General features: G+C 46.7%; 1 protein-coding gene across 1 annotated transcript; it reads left to right on the top strand.

Annotated features, from left to right (window-relative positions):
• The first annotated feature begins 398 nt into the window (after positions 1-398).
• Positions 399-21,789, top strand: NR2E1 (nuclear receptor subfamily 2 group E member 1). Its single transcript, XM_081526817.1, has 9 exons — positions 399-423; positions 5,143-5,288; positions 8,531-8,618; positions 10,666-10,901; positions 12,139-12,285; positions 14,359-14,455; positions 14,843-14,992; positions 16,084-16,189; positions 20,265-21,789. The coding sequence occupies exons 1-9, from the start codon at positions 399-401 to the stop codon at positions 20,425-20,427; spliced, it is 1,158 nt and encodes a 385-aa protein (XP_081382943.1). The 3' UTR covers positions 20,428-21,789.

The following is a 21,789-nucleotide window of genomic DNA, read 5'->3' as shown; positions in this document are numbered from 1 at the left end:
AGGAGTTTTGCCCTTTTTTGCTCCGTAGAAAGACCATATTCGTGTCTCCATCTCTGTTCTTCAATACCCCTCTCTTGCCTGTCCTCCCGTCTCCCTCGATCTGCCTGTCCGTCTATCCATTTGCCCGTAAATGCGTGTGTTCAAACCAAGCAACATTCCCAGCGGCTGCGGTTTTGCAAGAGGCGGGAAGAAACTTAAGGATGCTTAAATTTCCACTGTGGAACGAATTCTGAGCTCCCAGAGAGCAGCGCAGCGTGCAACCGACACCCATCTGTCCGGCCCCGGAGCCTCCCAGGCTGGAGGGCGGCTGGAGAGCGGCGGCGCCCGGCGGCGAAGCGGGCGTTGCCGGCCGGGACTCGGGCAGCGCCCACCAACCGCTCCGCCCCGGGACCGCCAGCATGAGCAAGCCGGCCGGATCAACAAGTGGGTACCTATTGGGCCACAGCGGGGCTCCGGCGCGCAGGCTGGGGCGGGCGAGAGGGGTGGCCAGGGAGGTCCAGCCCGGCGCTCCGAGGTTCCGAGCCCGGGAGAGGGATTCCAGCGGTGTGTGCGCTTTGGCCCAGCTCCATGTATACTATGAATCAGTGCCTTTCGTGGTGAGGGATGAACAATTTCGTTACCTCTGCATTGCTTGACCCACTCCCCCTACCCACTTCTCTTTGGTATGGTGGGAAGGTTGCGACCCAGGCAGCCCACCAGTCCCTCGCGAGTTGCCTCCACTTAGCCACCAGGTGGGAAGTTGGGGGTGAGGGGGAGTCGGCGGGGGCGGGAACTAGGCCGCAGCCCCAGGCGGCAGCACAATAACACGCTCGCTCAAAACTCCGAGCTCCAGAGCGCAAAAGCAACTCTGCGCAAAGCGGATTTTGAATGGAATGCTTTGCACCCCGTTTCTAGCTATTTCAAATAATCCTGTAAATTGGGAAGCAGAAACAATTTAAAAGTCACATTTTCCTTAATCCTAAATCCGTGTAGGTCATAACTGGGGAATTTAAAGTATGGCCAACCGCTCTAGCAAGGCGAGGACCAAATCCCTAATCCCAAGGACTTTTCGAGCGGGAGCTCGGCAGAGGCAGGAAAGTGCGGCCTGTTCCCTTCGCGCGCTTCTCTCCTTCCTTAAACTTGCTTAGCTGGAGGCTCTCCCTTGGGACACCAAGTCGCCGCTGATCTCTAACCGCCCCTAGACGCTGAAGTGCAGGGCTGAGTGTGTATGTACAAGGGCTTTTGCGTGCACCGTGTTTGAGGAACCCGAGAATGCGCAGGACAGAGCAGGAGGTGGCCCGGCGCGGCCGCAGTGCTGGATCTCTGTGGGGGCATTTCAGTTCCCGCCATCCGGTGGCCCGAGGCTGCGGTTTCCAGAGTCCCACGGCTGGAGCTGGCCGCTGCCGAAGTGCCCACATCCCGAAGTGCTCCCGCCGCCCTTGTTTTCGCTTATAGCATTTATGGCGCTTGTGATTTCCTCAAAAATTCCCTCCCCTCACTCTCTTTATTGTCCCGAGTCTTTGAAAGTTGGGAGAGTCCGAGATACTTCTGAGGACTGGTAATGAAGTCCCACTTGAGTGGGATGCAATTCCTCCCCTCCCTGCCAAGAAGTGAGTTGTATTTTCACTTTGTCCGTTTGTTTTGGTTTTGGACGCTGCCATTTAAAAAATTAGAGTAAAGTGAACGTGAACAAAAAGAAAAAAATGAGAAATGTTTGGCACTATGGCAGAGAGAGGAGAGAAAGGATCTTAGATGCCGCCGGAATCAGAGCCGACCCTGGCGGAGGACTGGCGTTTTCAGTTTGCCTTGGGCCTAGCTGACCCTCGCTGTCCGAATCTCTGAGAAAGGAGGCGAACTCGCATATTTTTTTGTGGCCCATGTTCTGGCGTGTGACTGTCCTTCCCAGGAGGCTCAGGAGGAAAGCTTTCCTGGTGCATTCCAAGCCTCCATTGCAAAAACCGAAGCCGACAGTCCTAGGCAGGCCTCGGTGTGCTGGCTTGCTCTGTGACAGGCCCTTGCCTCTTTCCCTGGAAGTAAGGCGCCTCGCCCACTTAGGGTGCAGGGTCGCCGGGGATGAGGGGCCTTGAAAAGTGAGGCCTCGAAAGTGAGAGAAGGGGCGGGAGCGAACTGGGTTCGCTGGGGACCGCGCCCGCGTGCAGCAGATGGCCTAGGACGCAGGCAGATCCTTCGGACTTTTAGGAGAAAAGGCAGAGGGCCACTGGGGAAACTTTGGAGTTTTCCAGCTTCCCAAGAGCCTAAGTTGGGCCTCCTAAACCTCGAGCCCAACACTGGTCCGGACGTCTCCGCAGAGGTTTCTCAGGGCTTCAGGACAGCAGCCCCCGCCTGAGGCGCCGCGGCATGCAGGCCTTCTCCAGACCGGTGGCGGCAGCCGGACCGAGGCTTGCAGCCCTCGAGCCCCGGGAGCTAGGAGGTCGGCGCGCAGCGGGCGAGGTCAGACCCGAGCCAGGCTGCGAGGTCTGCAACCCCAGCCTCTCTCGGATTCGCACAGCTGGAGAGCAGAGCGATGTCACCCGGGAGCCCCGCCTGGGTGGTAACAAGACCCCGGCCAGTCACCCCTGCAGCCCAGACTAACTTCTTTCAACAGCCTCTGATGGTAATTACAGTAATCGAAGCTGCCATATATCTTTAGGCAATTATGACACACAAAAAGCCCCGAGGGGACCCCCTGGCGAGGGAAGTTAAGAACGGTTTTCCAGCCTCAGGAAACTCCCGCCTGCCTCACGTCGGAGCTCGCTCGACTTGCTAAATGAGAGGAGCTTTGCAACGGGGTCAACCAGCTTGTCTCGTGACCCAAGTCACCTTAACGTGGCTGGGTGGCGGAGTCTGAGGCGCACACCCGCTCTGCCTCGGAATTTTCGCGTCCTCCCTCCTGTGCTCCGCCCCAGATGGGTGTGCCGGCTTCTAATGTGCCCCGGGAGCCGCGGCCCGGAGGTCTGCGCAGGGACAGGGCCGACCTGGCGCCCTGGCTGGCCCCGGGGGCCGAGGAGCGAGGAGTCCCGCCCCCGGAGGACGAAGGTGTGGCTCACACCTCTGGTCATTCCTCCACCCCATCGGGGTTCTCCAGAGATGCTTGTCCCTGGCCTCGTTTCTGGATAGGAAGCGGAAAAGAGTACCCTCACCACTGCTCCTCCCTCGCCCTTATCTTGGCATCATCAAAAATGCCACCGGGAAGAGGAGGATAGAGGGGATGACAAGATGACTGGACCCCCAAATACAGACCCCAGCTCAGCCAGAGGTAGCGTGTTGTGCAGAGGAGTATGGTTGCAAAACATGGAAACCAAGTTTACTGCTTTCTAGAGTGAGGGCGGCTGCTGGGCGGCTGTTGAGTTCCCTTGGGCGCAGTGACAGGCCCGAAGGGGTGAGGGACAAGACCCGAGGTGACCTCCCCTGGCTCGCTCTAACTCCCTCCCCCCCCGCAGCACAACCTCTCCTCCCACCCTGTGGGAGAGGGGGCGCCGAGGCGGTGGTCGCCGCGCCGCGCGCCTCCCCCGCCAGCCTTTGTCGCCATCCGAATTCCCATGCTACTCTTTTTGACGGGTCACTGGTGGCTCTATAGGCAGGTGCTATGGCGGGGTTGTAATTGCCCGGGCCGAGCCTGGTGGTTACCAAACCCCCCTCCCCAACCCTGCCGCCCGCGTTCTCCCCGCCCCCAACCCCTGCAACTCCTCCAAGGCCGCCCTCTGAGGTGCTCGCCCACTGGACGCCTCGGAATCCACGAGCAAGTTTGCACCCTGAGGCCTCGAGTCTTTCCCGCACTGCGCCCACGCTTCCTTTACTCCCCTGGACCAGTTGTCCTCACCCTCGCCTCCCATCACCCCAGTGGTCCCCAACCGGAGTGCTCTGGATACCAGCTGCCAGATTTATCCAGACCCAGCCGAGGCCGCCCGGGCCCAGACTACAGGCCTTCGAAGCGGTAGCAAAGGGAAAATTAAATGTAAAGAAGTTAATTATTAAGTAGTATTGTTGACTATCACCATCATTATCAGATTATTGATTAAGTTAACCTTTTATTTACTACTCCTTTTGTTTGCGGGAGGAAGGATTTCTAAGTCTCTATGAACCGCTACAGTCTTGCTGGACCCTTGAGCCCTATGGAAATATAGTCCCTTTCCTTCTGAGGACTTTTTGAATTTTACTCTCTCCGGAACAGTCCTCCGGGCTCAGAGGTCACCCCAGGCTTGAGGGGATTCCAAGGAGATTTCCCTTGAGTCAAGCGACTGTCAAGGCCACTGAGGTTGGAGGGCAGTCTAGAGAAACCAGTCAGATGGCTTTTAAAAATCAGCCTCAGACAGCGGTGAAAAAGCGGGAGTAAGGGACCCCACGCAGGATCTAGTGTGAGGAGATAGGACTTCAAGTACGAAGACCCTGGGGAGTGGAGGGAGTGCTGTCCCACCCTAACTTGTCAGGAAATCAACATACTTACAACACTCTCCCCCTACTTGCCTAGCTTGGTGCTAGTAACTTTGAGGAGGAAAAAAAAAATTTTTTTTCCTGAAAGAAATTGTCAAAAGCGATCCATCAAGCATTATTTTAAATAGGTAAAGTGAAAGTTGGGCAATTACCACTACCCTTATTATCATTAATAATCCTAGTATTAGCATTACAATAATAATCCTAATAATAACCACCGCCAGGCAGCTCAGCGAAACCTCGATTGCCTTCCAGCTGCCATCCCTGGTTCCAGCCGTGTTTGTTTTTCTTCTTTTCCCTTTTACATTTCAAGTTTGTCTCCTCGCGCGCTCACTAACAACTTTCTCTGTTAAATGCAAGAGCAAGGGAGGGAGGCGGCCAAACTTTCCGCGGAGCAGAAAGGCAGCAGCGGGCCGCGCTGCCGCCCCGGCCTGCTGTAATCTTTTATTCCAAAATGGGTCTCGGCGATTAGAGGAGACCCAAATACATGTAGCGGTGCATGAATAATGCTCATTGTAGGAAACTGACACTTGCTCAAGGAAAAAAAAGTTTGGCTATAAAATCACTTCATTATTTGCTTTTACTGCAGCTTCGGTGCTAATCCCTTCGGAGGTCAGATTGCTTAGCATCTCTCTCTCCCTCTCCCCTTTCCTCCTTCTTCTCCGCCCTCCTCTCTCTCTCACCCCTTCCACACACACCCCCACCCTTTCCTTGTCTTTCCTGCGATTTCAGGCCGTATTTTAGATATTCCCTGTAAAGTGTGTGGCGACCGAAGCTCGGGGAAACACTACGGGGTCTACGCCTGCGACGGCTGCTCGGGGTTTTTCAAACGAAGTATCCGAAGGAATAGGACGTATGTCTGCAAATCTGGAAACCAGGTACCTTAGTGGGCTGCCCTGCCCGGCTCCCTTCTGACACCTCCCCTTCCTTTGTTTGTGCCAAGGCCTCCTCTGAGTTTCCAAACTGCTAGGGAGAGACCAGGCCCTGACCACTCCTGTCCTCTCCCCTCCTTCCTGCCTCAACTCTCAGTGGCGCTTTTGCTTGGGAAAGATGGGAAGAGGTAAGGGAAGAGAGCTGAGTTTGAAGGAGGAAAGCTGAAATCCCAGTGCCTCTTTATGTCCTCTTCCAGTCCCCCACCGCACCTCTTTTTAAAATCCTCTGACACATTTCTACACTGGATAAGGCCCATACTCTGACTATAAAGCCAGCCCAGGGGATCTAAGGAAATTTAGAATCTAAACCACAAGTGCAGGCAGGTGAAAGGGCTGTTTTATGTTGCCTGTCACCCCACCACCATTTTTAGAAGTACCGAAGCTCAATGCTGTGACCTGGGTCTCAGGGCAGAAGTGAATCGCACAGGGCATCTCAGTTAAGGTTGAGATGTGAAGTGAGTATTGGCCAGTTGGGACAGACAGGATGTGCTGAATGAAGAACTGCCCTTTCAGTTTCAGAGAAGTAGGGCTGCTTGGTAGTGGGCAGTGGGCCTTCAGCACCCTCGTGAATTTAGTTGAGCCTTGTCAGAAAAGGACAGAGTGAGCAAGAAGAGAAAGTGCCCAAGGAAGGAGTAACTGGCAGCCTTTCCATGGTTCCCATATCTTCTCCTTCTCTGCTTAGAAGGGGTGCCTGGTTGACTCTGTTTTGGTCTTGAGCAGGAACTGTCTCAAAGAGACATAGGAGTAGGGGAATGGGCTAAGTGTGAGCTAAAACTCCCAGAAAGAGTGAGCAGACCCCTCCCCGGACTCAGTTTCCAGCTCAGAAGATCAGCCTTTTGGTCCCACACTTTCTTGGCCTTCTCCTTGGCCAAGCATACAGATCCTAAGTATAGAATGACCATCCCCACTCCCAAGAAGATCCTGGAGAGTGCAGTGGTCAGAAGTCATCCTTTGGTTACCAAAATGGTAAAAACATTTTCACTAATTAGTATATATATTAATGTCTATGATATACTTACACATATATTGCTTGCTGCTAGTGAATTGTTTATCTTTTTCTGAAACTATGTCTACTCATGCCAATTTCTGATAGATTTGGATTATCAACAGAAACAAGAACAAGAAGATATTGCATTTGGATAAGTTGTTTTGAACTCTCCAGCCCTATTACCTGTTTAATTGAGTCAATAACTCCATATCAGTTTCTTGCATCACCATTTGAACATCATTATATATACCCAGGACTGTATCCCAGTAGCTCCACAGGAATATGGGATTACTGTGGGTCATCAGATTTGATCAGGCCCCCACTTTATCTTTTACACAATGCACAGAATTGGGGAATCAAAATCTCAGATGTTATGCTTGATATTTTCAAAGGAGTTGGCTGTCAACTCAAACATATTGATGTCAGTCCAAGTGCTTGTAAAGGAGTGATAATAGACTCATCAGGCATGGTGGTCCTCTTCTTGCACAGAGAATAAATGGCCCAAACTGAGGTATGCATCTTTCTCTAGGCTCCAGATATTTATATACAGTTGATCTGATTTGAAGGCACTCTTAAGAACTAATGTAAGCTTCTATTTTGCATTAGTATGTTTATCAGAATACTAGAAGGGTAACATTTGAGGATAGACATATGATTGCATTTAATTACATTGAGCTACTTAAACTGCTTTACATTGAGCTATTACACTAGCCAGCAAAGATGCCCAGAAGAATTCAGTTAGGAAAAAAAAAATTATTTCCATTCTCTCTTTTATTCTAATATTAGGTAAGTAGCATTCCAATTCATCATTAACAGTAATGAGAATGTTTAGAAATTGTTATGAACTTCTGCTCTACCTTTATTTTGAATAAATCAACATATTTCAAATTAGAGGGGTGTGACATCATAAAACTGTGGTTTGAGTGTGTAATTTTTTCCTAAGGGGTATTTCAGAAAAATATGCTTACTCCAAATTCAGAGTATATGAATTTTGAGGTTATGGAACAAAATAAAAATACATTTATTTTATAATCTTTCTTCCCACTGTAAATGTAACAGTAGCATGTAATAAAAACAGAGGAGAGCACCAAAACTTCTTATGTATTATTTACTGTGTATAAAATACACGTGTGGATATGACTCTTTATGTATCTATATATATGTTCCCTCAGTAGTAACACCTAACATTGAATAAATTTCATTAGAAATTTTCTCTGTACTTTCCTCTTTTAATGGCCAATATTTTTCCAGAAAATTGCACTGGATAAAACATTTATTTTCTCATGCATCTCAGATAAATATTTCTAAGGCAGCACTTACTTCTATTTTTTCAGTTATCATGCTAATATTCTCAGTCCGTATTATCATTTTTTCAGACAGTCCATCACATTATCTCCCAGATCATATTTACATTGTGGACATTTCTAGAATTTGTCCAGGCCTTGGGCTCTTCCCTTTCCACCCTCACATCAGTAAGCCTTGCCCTCCTAACCACTCTGGCTTCTGCCTCACCTTCCAGGAATGGCTGTGTTTCTATGAATCTGGGCTGAGGCTAGTCTTTAAAACAACTCTCAACCTGCTGGTTATAAGGATGGCTTCGAACACGAAGACAAGAGAGGAAACAGGAGAGTGGAGAATAATGAAATATTTATCTGACAGATAAATGGGCTCATCCAGAGAGTGACAGAAAGAGGTAGACTCAAGAGCTGAAAGCGGAAAGAAGAGTTCGCGGGAGGGGGATGTGGCAGGGATCCGGGCAGGCAAGCGGGCTCCGTATGGAGCTCTGAAGCCTCCCTCCACCCGGGCAGGTCGCTGTCTTCGGTCCTGAAAAGTCTCGCCCCTGCTCCACCACCACTGCGCCTGGCGGAAGTTCCCCTTCATGAGCTCCTCCCCGCACAGCGGGGTCTGGCAGTCCAGTCGCTCTGACCCTTCACCTGCTTGGAGCAGGACTTTCCTTCTTGTCTGCTTTCATAGGGTTAGGGATTGGTTTTGTTGAAGTAGCTCTGAGAATCCTAGCCCTTTTTCCCCCTGGCCCTGCCGGTGCCCAAGGCCCTCGCGTTTTGAGGACCCAGGCTTGCCGCTTCGCGGTCTGTGGCGGGGTCGGTACTCGGCCTCCACGCGTTTTCCTCCGCCCAGCGCCGGCTTCTAGTCCCCACTCTAAAGGCCCTGGGGGCCGCTGACCACCTGCGCTCTGTTCCAGGGAGGCTGCCCGGTGGACAAGACTCACAGAAACCAGTGCAGGGCGTGTCGGCTGAAGAAGTGTTTGGAAGTCAACATGAACAAAGATGGTAATCTACTTATTCTTAGTTCATCTTATGTTGGTTGAGTAGTAAGTAAATTATGTGTATGGAAAATAATGGCACTCCTATGCATGTAAATAATCTCCTGAGCATTTCTTTCCAGACGCTGGGAATTGGCCTTGGGCTTCAGTCGTCTCCCGGCTTGAGTCCCAGCCTCCCCCATCCCCCACCCCCACTGAACTCCCCAGGGTAAGGCCCATGCCTTTATGGGGCCCTTGCACATCACAACCATCCCCACGAAGCCAGCGTTCCTGAGGCCCCCACTCTGCTGGGGACACACATGTGACGTTTCCGATCTCCCATCCAGATTCCTCTTCTCACCTCTCCTGGCAGCCCTTTTTGGCCAGTCTTAAGCCTGTTAGCCTCCCACAGGGTCTTGCTGTCTGGATGTCTCTGGTAGAGAATATCCTGTGGACTAGGAGACTGGTTGAAGGAGGAAGGGCAGAGACATGAACAAGCAGAATGTCTAGCCCTTGTTTGTAGACTCACCAAGATCAGAAAATCAGGACGGCTGTTGTGGTGATCTGGGCTTCCCTCAGTTCTAAAGAAAGGGGCTGTAGGGGCAAGGTAACACTAGTGGGTGCCTCAGACACCCAGCTCCCAGAAGGCTCAGCAAGAACTAGGTCGTCAGGATGCTTCTTGGGCTTCGAGTTCCATCCAAGAGCGTGGCCGGCGGTGGCCTGGCCAGGGCGCCCCAGGCCGGGAAGGGGGCGGGAGTCATGGCCAGGAGGGAGGAACGGGGCCTCAGGACTGGGTGCGGAGTGGGCTTCTCCGGGAAGGAGACCTGGGTGGGGTGGTATCCCTATGAGATATCTACAGCTCCCACTGGGGAAAGTTACTTCCTCCGCGGCGTAGGAAGCAGGAGGGAGCGTCCAACCTGTTGAACTTGTGTATTGACAAGTTGTCAAGCTCGTGGAGCGGAAGATTGCCCTGAATTAATTTGTTTGTTTAAACTGTTGGTGGTAATTGTCACATCTCCCTTGCCTTCCTCCAGCACATTCTGAGAGGGCTTTCCCTCGTCCCATCCCCCGGCGGGCCCGGGCTCGGGTTCTTTTCTCCCGGGCCCTCCGAGGCCAAGTGGTATTTCCAAGTAGGGCGGGGGATGGAGGTGGGGCGGAGTGGTCTTCTGGCTGATTGACGAAAGCCTGTGCAGAGACGCTGTGTGTCTGCGTGTGTGTGTGTGTGCGCGCGCGCAGATGCGGCTCTGTGGCTCAATCCTGTCTTACTCTGCGACGCCATGGACTGACTGTGGTCCTGCCAGGCTCCTCTATCCATGGGATCTCCCAGGCAAGAATACTGGAGTGGGGTGCCATTTCCTTCTCCAGGGAATCTTCCCGACCCAGGGATCTAACGCTAGTCTCCTGTAACGCTCCCTCTACACTCGATTGCGGTCGAGACTTAGCCACTCCTGCCCAGAGAATCCGGAGAAGGCAATGGCACCCCACTCCAGTACTCTTGCCTGGAAAATCCCATGGACGGAGGAGCCTGGTAGGCTACAGTCCATGGGGTCGCTAAGAGTCGGATACGACTGAGCAACTTCACTTTCACTTTTCCCTTTAATGGACTGGAGAAGGAAATGGCAACCCACTCCAGTATTCTTGCCTGGAGAATCCCAGGGATGGCGGAGCCTGGTGGGCTGCCGTCTATGGGGTCGCACAGAGTCGGACACGACTGAAGCGACTTAGCAGCAGCAGCAGCAGCAGCAGCAGCCCAGAGAATCTCTGGTCTCCCTGCAACCTGCCTGGGCGCGGAGGAGCGCTGAACAGACAGAACACACGTAGTCTTGCCTGAGGCTCGAGCATTAGTGTGACACTTTGGGCCGGGATGCTCTTCTGGCTTCAGCTTCCTTATGCAAAATGTGTAAGGGTTAGACGGTCTCAGAGCGCCCTCCACCCTCACGTTCCTTCTCCCCGCTTCTCTTCACCTCCCGGGTGCCCTTGCCTGTCTAGACGCGCCGGTTGGCCAGAGAGCGCGGCAGCGTCTGTGTGACCACGTCTCTGATCTCGGGCGCGCGCCGGTCTGTGTGTCTCTGCAGCCGTGCAGCACGAGCGGGGCCCTCGGACGTCCACCATCCGCAAGCAGGTGGCCCTCTACTTCCGTGGACACAAGGAAGAGAATGGAGCGGCCGCGCACTTCCCCTCCGCCGCACTGCCGGCGCCGGCGTTCTTCACCGCTGTCACGCAGCTGGATCCCCACGGCCTGGAGCTGGCCGCCGTGTCAGCCACCCCGGAGCGCCAGACACTTGTGAGCTTGGCTCAGCCCACGCCCAAGGTCAGTGGCCTTGCTGGGCCCGAGGCCGTTCTGAGTGGAGGGCGGAGAGGGGCACGCCCATTCTTTCTCAGCTGGGATAGCTCAAGCAACACTTAGGGAGAGAGACCTGGCGGGGTCCTCAGTGCTTGGCCGAGCTCTGCGGGGAGCACTCGACCCCCCCGGCTCTCCCCTGTTGAGCTGGGGTGCTCAAGCTTCAGTGTGTGGTAAAGTCACTCTCTGAGCTGACTACAACTGTGGACTTCTAGGCCCATCCCCCTTACAGCAAATTTGAGGTGGATCCCAGGAACCTGCACCTTTAGAAAACACCTGTGTGAAAGCCTGTCTGAACTAAGAGGGCAGCCTAAAGTGTTCCTGAGGGACAGAAGAGCAGAGTTGTTTTTAGAAGAAAGAAGTTGCCTGCAGCTGGCAGAAGAGCATCTTCAATTGCAACTGCAGGGATCTAATCTAATGCAAGAGAGAAATGTGGAGCTCACCCTGTTAGGACAGTATGAAGAACCTGGCTTCATTTCCCACTCCACTTCCGAGTCACATGAATTTACACAAGGACTCAGCCTCTACTAGCAGGGCCACAGACAGAACCACCTCAAAAGGTGCCCCTAGGGACTACCTTCCAGACTTCTAGCTGGTACCTACACAGAGCCCCCACTCCAGGCCAAGAAGGCCTCCAGATCTCCCCCAGACAAGGGCCAGCTGCAGCCTCACACTGCAAGGAAGCCAAACACCTGAGCGCATGCACAATATTTAATATTGCTTTCTTACCCTTGATGTGTATAATAAGCTTGGGAAAGTAGTGTTATGAATATGTTGTCAGTTATGAATGGGAATGCTCTGTGAATGATTAAGATGTCTAATTGAAATATTTCCATAATATACTAATCCTTTCTAAAAATACTCATATGCATATTTGTGTTTGGGATGCCTATTAATTTATACTTTTTTCCCACATCTATTTTTATTTACTCAAATGCAAGAAGCTCTTGTCTAAATTGGGAGACAGGCCTGGCACTTGGCTCAGCCTGAGGAAAATTTGCTGCAGAGGATAGAAAAGCCACATGCCCCTTTTGATGGAAAAGGCCGCCAAAGAGTGGAATGAGCCTCTCCCAATAATTATTATTTCCCAGACTCTATAGATGTTCCTGTCTCCTTCCTTGGTCTAATTAGAAAACTTTAACAGTGGCTCTTCTTGCAGAGCTGTTGTTTCCTTGCTCTCTGATTTTTCTCTTTCTTCCCCACCCAGTATCCCCATGAAGTGAATGGGACCCCAATGTATCTCTATGAAGTGGCCACAGAGTCAGTGTGTGAATCGGCTGCCAGGCTTCTATTTATGAGCATCAAGTGGGCTAAGAGTGTGCCAGCTTTCTCCACGCTATCTTTGCAAGACCAGGTAGGACCAAGAGGGCACTGAGCTCTTGGGGGAAGAGGGTTGGGAAAGAAGCAACAGTCATCAGGCTTATGAAACTAAATGTTACTTGGATAAATCACCAGAGCCAGGCATCCATTCTTAACAGCAGTGAGAAAATGATTTTTCTTAGCTTCTTGCTATGGCTTCAAAATATCTAGATATGGAATCCTTAGTAAGAAGTGTAATTGTGTTATTTCAGGAAAGTTGGATATGATCTGCAAGAAACAAATATACAAGATCGTTTTCTTTTTTAGTTTAATTGGAACATCAAATTTAATCACAAATTTTTAAAATCATAAATCTTAATGATTTTTTAAATTGTTAATAGAGCAATATTTTCTTAAGAACACTGGAACTGAGAGAGAAGGTGATGAGAGTATTCCCTGGTTAGATTTTGAGAACTAGTCTCATTTTATATTTGCAGCTTTTATTTTTCATTGTGATGCTAACAGATTTGGCCACTGATGTATCAGCATGAAGGACTAAAGGGTGTGTTGCACAGCTCCCTTGATTCTCTAAATGCTTTTAGAGATTTTGTGAACAAATAGGTCTGGTGCATAATCCTGTGATTGTAAATGACAGTAAGAGGGAGAAAAAAAGTACGTGCTGTTAAAATTGTGTCATACCAAAACTCAGAAGTTTTATTGTTAGGAATATCATAAATGGCCTCTGCCATAATTTTTCTATCCTTAAGGGAAAGAAAGAAAATGAAGTATTCACAAAAATTGGCTGTTACCAGTACATTCATGGAAATTAATGACAAATTTCCCAAAAGGCTAATAAGTAGTTCCAAAAGCAAAGGATTTGTTTCTTTAATTCATTTTATACCTAATTAAAGCATAATAGTGCCCCCTTAATATGAAGTACATTTCCTACAGAGAGACCTGGCAATGTGCTCAAAACATTTAATCTTCTAGCATGAGATATTCTTTCTTTTGTGGCCTGGACTTTCAGACATGGTTAGAATTAAACATTGTTTACCTTGCATTTTGAAAGTATTATTTTCTGTACTTAATGCAATAAAGCTGAAAATAAAGCATTTTGAAAATTAAACCCTTTGGTCTAATTGTGATTTTGGTTACAAGCCTTCACAATTCAGCCCTTAGCATTCAGAAGGAAATCCTCTCACATAAATCATCCAGGGTTACTGGTTTTTGAGAGATTTTTCAAAAACAGATTTTTCAAGATGGTTAGTTTTATCTTTGACCAGATTTACTTGTAGACTCTGACCATTTGCTCTGTGTGTGTGTCTGTGTGTGTGTGTGTGTAAGTTGGCTATTTTTTCTCAAAACAAGTATTTGTAGACTCCTTAATCCAAACAAAATTTACTTACTATCTGCCACTTAGCCCTTCAGTGGAAACTCTTCAACAAGCAAACTGCAGTGAAGTGGAATCCAGTATATTAATTTGGAAAAGGAGCCAGATTTTCATTTTAAATATTCAGTAGCACATTTCAATAGAATGAAAATGACAAGCACCTTGATGCTGTCCACTTATGAGTCTCAGAAAAATCAGGCAGTGAGATGAGGTAAACTCAGCAAAACCCAATTAACATAATTACACCCTGATTTCCCTGCATGCCTCTTGGGAATTAGTGATCGCTCTCCCAGCCCAGCCCCCTCAACCCTCCAGGAAGATGGGGGCCCATACCAGCATGCTTAGTCTGGAATCCTCAACCCTGATAATATCAACAATTTCTATGAGAGGAATCTGCCTGCTGACCTGTTGTTGGCATTTCATAGGGCCTGGGTCACCCATGAAGTTTCTAGATAGTCAGGAACAAATGGATGCAAGGATGAGAAGGGTAAACCCTTTTCCAAGGGAAGCAAAATTGGGGGAATTGAAGTGACTGACTCTCAAGTACATGTGCAAGTATAGACACCTTTTAAAAAAGGAAAATATGAGAAAATAAGGGAAAGCTAAAATATTCAGAGGAAAAACTACCAGGACAGGCATTTAAAACACTTTTTAAAATGATAGAAATTTACATATTGAAATTGTTTATAAATTTATAAATTACACACTATATTATATTATACATCTATTGTATGACAGCTGATGCTTTTGGAAGATGCTTGGAGAGAACTGTTTGTTCTAGGAATAGCACAATGGGCCATTCCGGTTGATGCTAACACTCTACTGGCTGTATCTGGTAAGAATTGCACAATTTAATGACTTTGTTGTAGAAATTACCATAAAAATACATTACTGAAAAAAGAACAACATGTAAAGAATAACAAATTCCTGCTGAACAATAGAGTATACCTGTCATTTATAAATCTATATTTAAATGCAAATAATGTTGTTTTGTTGTATTCATGACTGCTTGCATTGTTATTTAAATGCAAATTACTGTGTTTGTTATTATCCAAGAGAAGATTTTATATTAACTTTCATACAATATAGCCAGTTTACATAGAATCAGATATCTTAGAGTGACAATTGAATAGATATTGATATGCAGGATTTTGTCAAAAATCAATATTAAATCATGAAAATGCCTGCATGTTAGAGCACTTATTGCATATTTTTATTCTAGGCATGAATGGTGACAACACAGATTCCCAGAAGCTGAACAAGATCATATCTGAAATACAGGCTTTACAAGAGGTGGTGGCTCGGTTTAGACAACTCCGGTTAGATGCTACCGAATTTGCCTGTCTAAAATGCATCGTCACTTTCAAAGCTGGTAAGCAGATACAAACTGCTGTCTCTTCTTCCAGTTTTGCCATCTCACTAACTCAGTTCAGTTCAGTTGCTTAGTTGTGTTCGACCCCTTGTGACCCCATGGACTGCAGCACGCCAGGCCTCCCTGTCCATCACCAACTCCCAGAGCTCACTTAAACTCATGTCCGTTGAGTCGGTGATGCTATCCAACCATCTCATCTCCTGTCATCCCCTTCTCCTCCCACCTTCAATCTTTCCCAGCATCAGGGTCTTTTCAAATGAGTCAGTTCTTCATATCAGGTGACCAGAGTATTAGAGTTTCAGCTTTAACATCAGTCCTTCCAATGAATATTCAGGACTGATTTCTTTTAGGATGGACTAGTTGGATCTTCTTGCAGTCCATGACACTCTCAAGAGTCTTCTCCAACACTACAGCTCAAAAGCATCTTCTTCGGCACTCAGCTTTCTTTATAGTCCATCTCTCACATCCATACATGACTACTGGAAAAACCATAGCTTTGACTATATGTACTTTTGTTGGCAAAGTAACGTCTCTTCTTTTTAATATGCTGTCTAGGTCGGTCATAACTTTTCTTCCAAGTTGTAAGCGTCTTTTAATTTCATGGCTGCAGTCACAATCTGCAGTGATTTTGGAGCCCAAAAAAATAAAGTCTCTCACTGTTTCCACTGTTTTCCCATCTATTTGCCATGAAATGATGGGGCCAAATGCCATGATCTTAGTTTTATGAATGTTGAGTTTTAAGCCAGCTTTTTCACTCTCCTCTTTCACTTTCATCAAGAAGCTCTTTAGTTCTTCTTCACTTTCTGCCATAAGGGTGGTGTCATCTGCATATCTGAGGTTATTGATATTTCTCCTGGCAAACTTGATTCCAGCTTGTGCTTCATCCAGTCCAGCATTTCTCATGATGTACTTACTCTCAGCCACCTCCAAGTCCAAAAGAGAGGTGATGGCTTTCAAGAGAGCTGATACTCTTAGTCTGACTCCATTGGACCTGCATGTTCTTCTGCTTGTTGACCATCCACTTCCAGAGAGTGCTTTCCCCACCTGCATTCCTCTGCTGCTTCTCACAATTTCCTGGTCTTCATTTCTAGTTCCTACACACAGTGGTTCTGAACTGAGAAGTTTCCGGAATGCTGCCGCCATTGCAGCTCTTCAAGACGAGGCTCAGCTAACTCTCAACAGCTACATCCATACCAGGTGACCCTTGTTTGCCTTGAACATGTACTTAAGAAAATTGTTTCCATTGTGAATGTGTGAGCAGGCAGTAACAAGCCAGTTCAAACACCATGACTAATTATCCTGTTGCCAAGCCAGTTAATTTAGTTAGAATCTATGTCCTCATCTATTTCTAAGGACAGGGGAGAGAAGCAAATCAAATTAGGTTTTCAAAGTGAAAGCACTACCAGACACCTTACTCTTGTCCCAGATGAACAAGTTGATCCATCAATATAGCTGAACACATCTAGGTGAATGCATAGCACCCATCAGCTATCTGTAGAAACTCTCAGTCACTGGGGTTCCGGCAGTGCTCCTCCTGGCCCGCCAAACAGGCAAATCCACCACAAGGTCTTGTAGACCTTCTGTTTCCATTTTCATATGAAAAAAACAAGGCTTTTTAAAGAGCAGTGGAACCTTGCTAGCTTCCTAAGTTAGTTCTGCAGTAGATCTGAGGTTAGAATACAGTTGCTATTCTTTTTTATTCTCTAGATTGATCTTGAAGGGAAGCCCATGGGAACCTGTCTCTATCATCTTGGCATCACCCACAGACACCTTGCTGGGAGTAACTATATCAAATGGTAGAGGGCATTAACACTTTCATTACTAAAGGGGGTCAGAGAAACCCTGAGTCACCTGTATTCATTTGGGATGATACCACTTCTGCAAAGATCACCTTATTTCTTTATAAATCCTCTTTTGAATACTAATAAGTAAAACTGTTCCCCTGTCCCAGAGTCACTGAAGGTCACGTTCAGAACTCCTATTCCTGAAAGCTTTAGGGTTCACAGCAGATCTTTAGTAGCTGACAGCAACCAGTATCTATTGAGTGCTTACCATGTACCTTACAACCCAGCATGTTGTTATTTTCCCTGAAAGTAGAGGGAGTATATAAACAAATAAATTTGTAAAATGTGAGTTTAAAAACAATAGCAACAACTGTTCCCTGTCCATGAAATATCACTGAAACTGTGATGTGTGATAGTGCATGTATATGTTTTTCCAAACTAAAGTCCCATGGCTTTTAAATTTAAAATCAACATTAAATTTTAGAATGTATATAGTAAGCACTTAAGACTTGTTCAGAATTATAAAATGGAGCAGTACATAATTTGGGCACTTTTTCCCCCATTAAAAACTAACTTGTATAAAATAACTGACCCTGACATACAGAGTCTTTAAGGTATAAAGAACATCACACAGGAAGAATATGAGACTAGGTATTGATTCAGCCCTTGCTGAGTACTCGCTTTGTGTAGGGTGGCTCGTGAGCACTGTGGGACATGAGAAAGGACTGTCCATTATCATTGCAGGAAGTAGGCAGAAGTGTTCATCAGACCAGGGAAGACAAAAAGCAAAGTGGGGAGTGAGAGAGATGAATTCTAGTTGGATGGAGTGGGAAAAAAATCTGGAAAGTCTGATGGGTGGAAAAGACATGTCAGCTGGTCCTTGGATTCCAGCAGGGGAGAAGGTGACCAACAGGAGCCAGAGAAAGGGCTGGTAGAGGTGCCAGAAGAGGTGCCAGAGAGGGAGTAAGAGTCTGAGAGAACCTGACATTTCGAGAGCTGCTTTTAGGATGACTTGAGAGAGTTAAGGGTTTCCCAGGTGGTACTAGTGGTAAAGAACCTGCCTGCCAATTCAGGAGATGTAACAGAAGTAGGTTCTATCCCTGGGTCGGAAAGACCCCCTGGTGGAGGGCGTGGCAATCTGCTCCAGTATACTTGCCTAGAGAATCCCGTTACAGAGGAACCTGGGGGGCTATAGTCAGTCTATAGAGTCGTACAGAGTCAGACATGACTGAAGTGACTTAGCACGCACGAGAGCATTAAACCACAAATTAACAGAAGTCTATTTTGGAGAAATGACAAGTGTACTACTTCTCTCTTACCCTCAAAACAAAGAAATTATTAAGGGAAGGAACACATCTTCTTTGACATGAGCTTTGTATTTAATGATATCAGCTATAGCTATAATTTAATATTAATGTCTAGAGTCATGAATGTGACAAAACTAACTATACCTTACTTCTTAGCTCCTTCAAGTCAGTGAACATTCTCCTCTAGCACTTTCCTGTCTAGAAGAATCTGAAATCTAAATGAAAAGTTAATGTTGCAAACTGAGCTAATTGTGCATTAATCGTTAAACCTGCAAACTGACCTAATTGTTACAGCCCTGTAAGTGATTTCTGTAATTATCTAGGACATAAGGAGAGGGCTAGAAATTGGCATTTCACACAAACTATATATAACTATGTGTAATAACTATATATATAGTAATGAACAATTTAGTTACATATAATAAACTATATAACTGACAGTCAAATACATGGATCTGTGACAGGCACAGAACAGTTACACTTGAAACAAGAAAACTTCCAGTTATGTATGCTGATGGGTGGAGTCAGGGGCCTAGATATTCTACAAAATAATTTTGAGCAGTCAGAGAGCATCTTTCTTTCCTTCTCTCTCTGTCTCTGTCTCACACACACACATACACATGGTTGTCGTTTCTGGGTAGTACAGTATTCCACATATAATAAACACTTAATTTGTGTTGACTGACTAACCAGCCCCTTCCTAATTAGAGGATAAAAGAAGTGGGTGAGTAGGTGAGTGGATAATCTACTCATGGAAAATCAAGAGTTAACTGTCTATGAAGTCTCCAAAAGCCATCCTTTCTGTCATTATTTCCCAGTGTTTTCTCATTGGGGGAAACATCAGCACATTGAGTGGTTGCTGCAGACGCGATGGGGGCTTGTCTAGGCCACCACTGCTTCCCACCCACTGCAGGGGGCTTCTCTCTTCTGCCTGCCTGGGAAAGGAAACAGAGTTGTTGGAGAGAGTAAGTGGCCAAGGTGAAAGGGAAACATGGGTCTTCTTCTGCTTTCCTGGAAACATAGGAGATGCTTTCAGCAAGGAGAGTAAATGCAATTTATGTGTTTGTTTTTTTCTCCTGTGGGAGGCTCCACCATGTCCATTCCACATTATTAAATGTGGTCTGGCTGGGCAGTGAAAGAGCCAAATGAGATCCTCAGAGGCCCAGAATGAATTGTCAGGCTAGTATCAGGTTGAAGAGAGGGACTCTCTTGTGCTCAAAACTTAGAGACAAGCATGAAAGTTGTTCCCCTGATCTCTGTTTGCACAGTGGAGTTATTGGGCATTTAAACTCAATGTTCAGTTATCTAACTCCTGTGTAGGATATGATATCTGTCAGTTTCTAGCACTTGTGGCCATGAGTTGAACCTGGCTGAGTCACAGATAAGTGTCTCTAAAGTTCAATCTTTTGGGTGGTTTGTGTCAGTGGAGGGACCCCTCCTGTACTGACAACCTGATTCCAAGCTATAGACTGAAGAAGCATCAGAGCTGCAGTGAGGAGGTGGCTTATAGGCATCTAAAACCAGCAGAAGGTTGAACTTGCACATCTGAGCACAGATATATGTTGGACATCAAGAGAGGAAATTGTTCAGCAATTTCTCACATCTTTAATTATATGCCAATTTCATTGATGTGAAAGTTGGGTGGCACTGCCATGCAACAGAGCTTAGTCTTTAATTTGCAGTGTAATAAAGATGGAATTATTCCTGAGAATGACTAAGTATAGTGCCTGAATAATAATTTGGATAATTGCTCGGAAAAGGAATCCATTTCATTTGAGGGAAATAGCCTGGTGAAGGAGTCTTGAGAATCAGAAAATGTGGATGTTTTCACTAGTTTTTTCATCAGTACTAGTGGTTGGTGTCTACACTAGCAACCTTAAGTTTATTATTTGGTCTAAATTGAGTACCATATTTCTTAAAATTATTTTTTTTCCAAATAAAATGCAACCCCTGTGCTAATGATGAGACTGTCACCACGTGCTTTTGGCAGTGTCATTATGTTCTCTGTGCCTGTTATCCCACCTGCCGAATAGGGACAGTACTGCCTGGATAGGACCCTGTAGTATGTTATTAAAGAGGCTCATTCAGGAAGTTATGCTGAAGATGATGTGTGTTCAAGGACAGATATTAAGCCTATTCGTGATGGATCTTACCTTGCTTTCATGGCTTCTCCTATTCCAGATACCCCACTCAACCTTGTCGCTTTGGAAAACTCCTGTTACTTTTGCCAGCTTTACGTTCTATTAGCCCATCAACCATAGAGGAAGTGTTTTTCAAAAAAACCATCGGCAATGTGCCAATTACAAGACTGCTTTCAGATATGTACAAATCCAGTGATATCTAAGCTCTCCAAGTCCCCACTTTTCAGGATGGGACAGTATCTGATGAACTTCTACCCATGGAGAACAAACCTCAACTAACAAACCCTTCAGGAAGCATAAACCTGGGAATGTGTAGCCTTCAGGAAAGAAATGTCAATTGACACGAAACGATTCCAGTAGCTCTGACCTGCTGCCTCACCCAGGGTAGGGCGGCCTGAAAGGAGAGGGGTGTAGAAGGACCGCCTGAGCAGAGAGGACTCACTGCTGCCATGCCCTGGGAGGGGGCCGCATTTGGGGTTGCCACAGGCCATGCCATTCTGCCTCTTACCTGGAAGATCAGGCTGAACTACCAATAGCTGAAACATAAGTAGAACTTTCTTTTCCCTTTTAGCATATAAAGTTGGGTAACCAAATATAGCTCTGTGTATAACATCATACAGCAGCCTTCAGAACTATTTTATGTTGAAGAATTTATTTTAAAAATAATGGTTAGGTTTTAAATCAAAAGTTTTATCAAAAGTTTCCCTTCTATTGTACTGCATCATAAAGTGGCCTTCAGAACTGAATTAATATGTGAAGGGTAGCTTATGCTGTGAGATTTGCTTTTTCTCTATCTTTTTCCTTTCTCTTTCTTGCTTCCTCCTCCTCCCCCTTCCCTTCTGTCTCCTCTTCCTTCTCCCCTTCCTCCTCCTCCTCCTCCTCCTTCTTCTCAGTACCATAGGCCAGGCAACCTTGTCAAAGGAATTAGTGGACGAAAATGAGATTCTCACCACGACTTCAGGTTGGATAACATCTCAAAATTAGAAGAGCTTTACTAAAAGAACCCAAGTCGAGGGAGGATGAATAAAAACAGCAAAACCAAATAAAGTGGAGATGAATGATGGAGTGAGGCAGACTGCTGTCCCATTAACATAGTGCTGAAACCAAAGGCAATGAGGGTCCAAACTCATGTTTCAGTGAGTCACACCAGATAGTAAGTGAACAGAGACATGAGACCAGAAGGAATTTCAAGGAGATGGATGCTAAAAGGCTTCTTGATCCATTGCTAACAGCCTGAGACTCTTCAATGCCTTTCAGAAAACTGGTTTCTAGTAAAGTTTTGAATGCCTGCACATGCACACACACACACTTCGTCCTACACTGTAAGCTGCTCCTTTGGTATGAATCTCTACTTATGGAAGTGTAGAAACAAACATTTTAAAATAGCTGCTGTACTTTTCACATTTTGATTTATTAGGTACTAGCACTGAGGAAAAATATTCAGCACTTGGACTATTATAGGATGAGTAAAACTTTCCTTGTACAAAGTGAAATTAACTGATTTGTGAAGTTAAAAGGTTGTACTCATTGTATTTACAAAGAATAAAAAATATATTGAATTTAAA

Source organism: Giraffa tippelskirchi, chromosome 9, assembly GCF_054371585.1.
Source record: "Giraffa tippelskirchi isolate mGirTip1 chromosome 9, T2T-mGirTip1v1.2.pri, whole genome shotgun sequence".
Taxonomy (NCBI): Eukaryota; Metazoa; Chordata; class Mammalia; order Artiodactyla; family Giraffidae; genus Giraffa; species Giraffa tippelskirchi.
The sequence above is the reverse complement of the archived record's forward strand: the minus strand, read 5'-3'. Positions and strand labels throughout refer to the sequence as shown.

Coding starts and splice junctions, on each gene's coding strand:
- NR2E1 (XM_081526817.1), top strand. CDS start 399: ATGAGCAAGCCGGCCGGATCAACAA. Junction 10,902..12,138: donor TGGCTCAGCCCACGCCCAAG/GTCAGTGGCCTT, acceptor TTCCCCACCCAG/TATCCCCATGAAGTGAATGG. Junction 12,286..14,358: donor CGCTATCTTTGCAAGACCAG/GTAGGACCAAGA, acceptor ATTGTATGACAG/CTGATGCTTTTGGAAGATGC.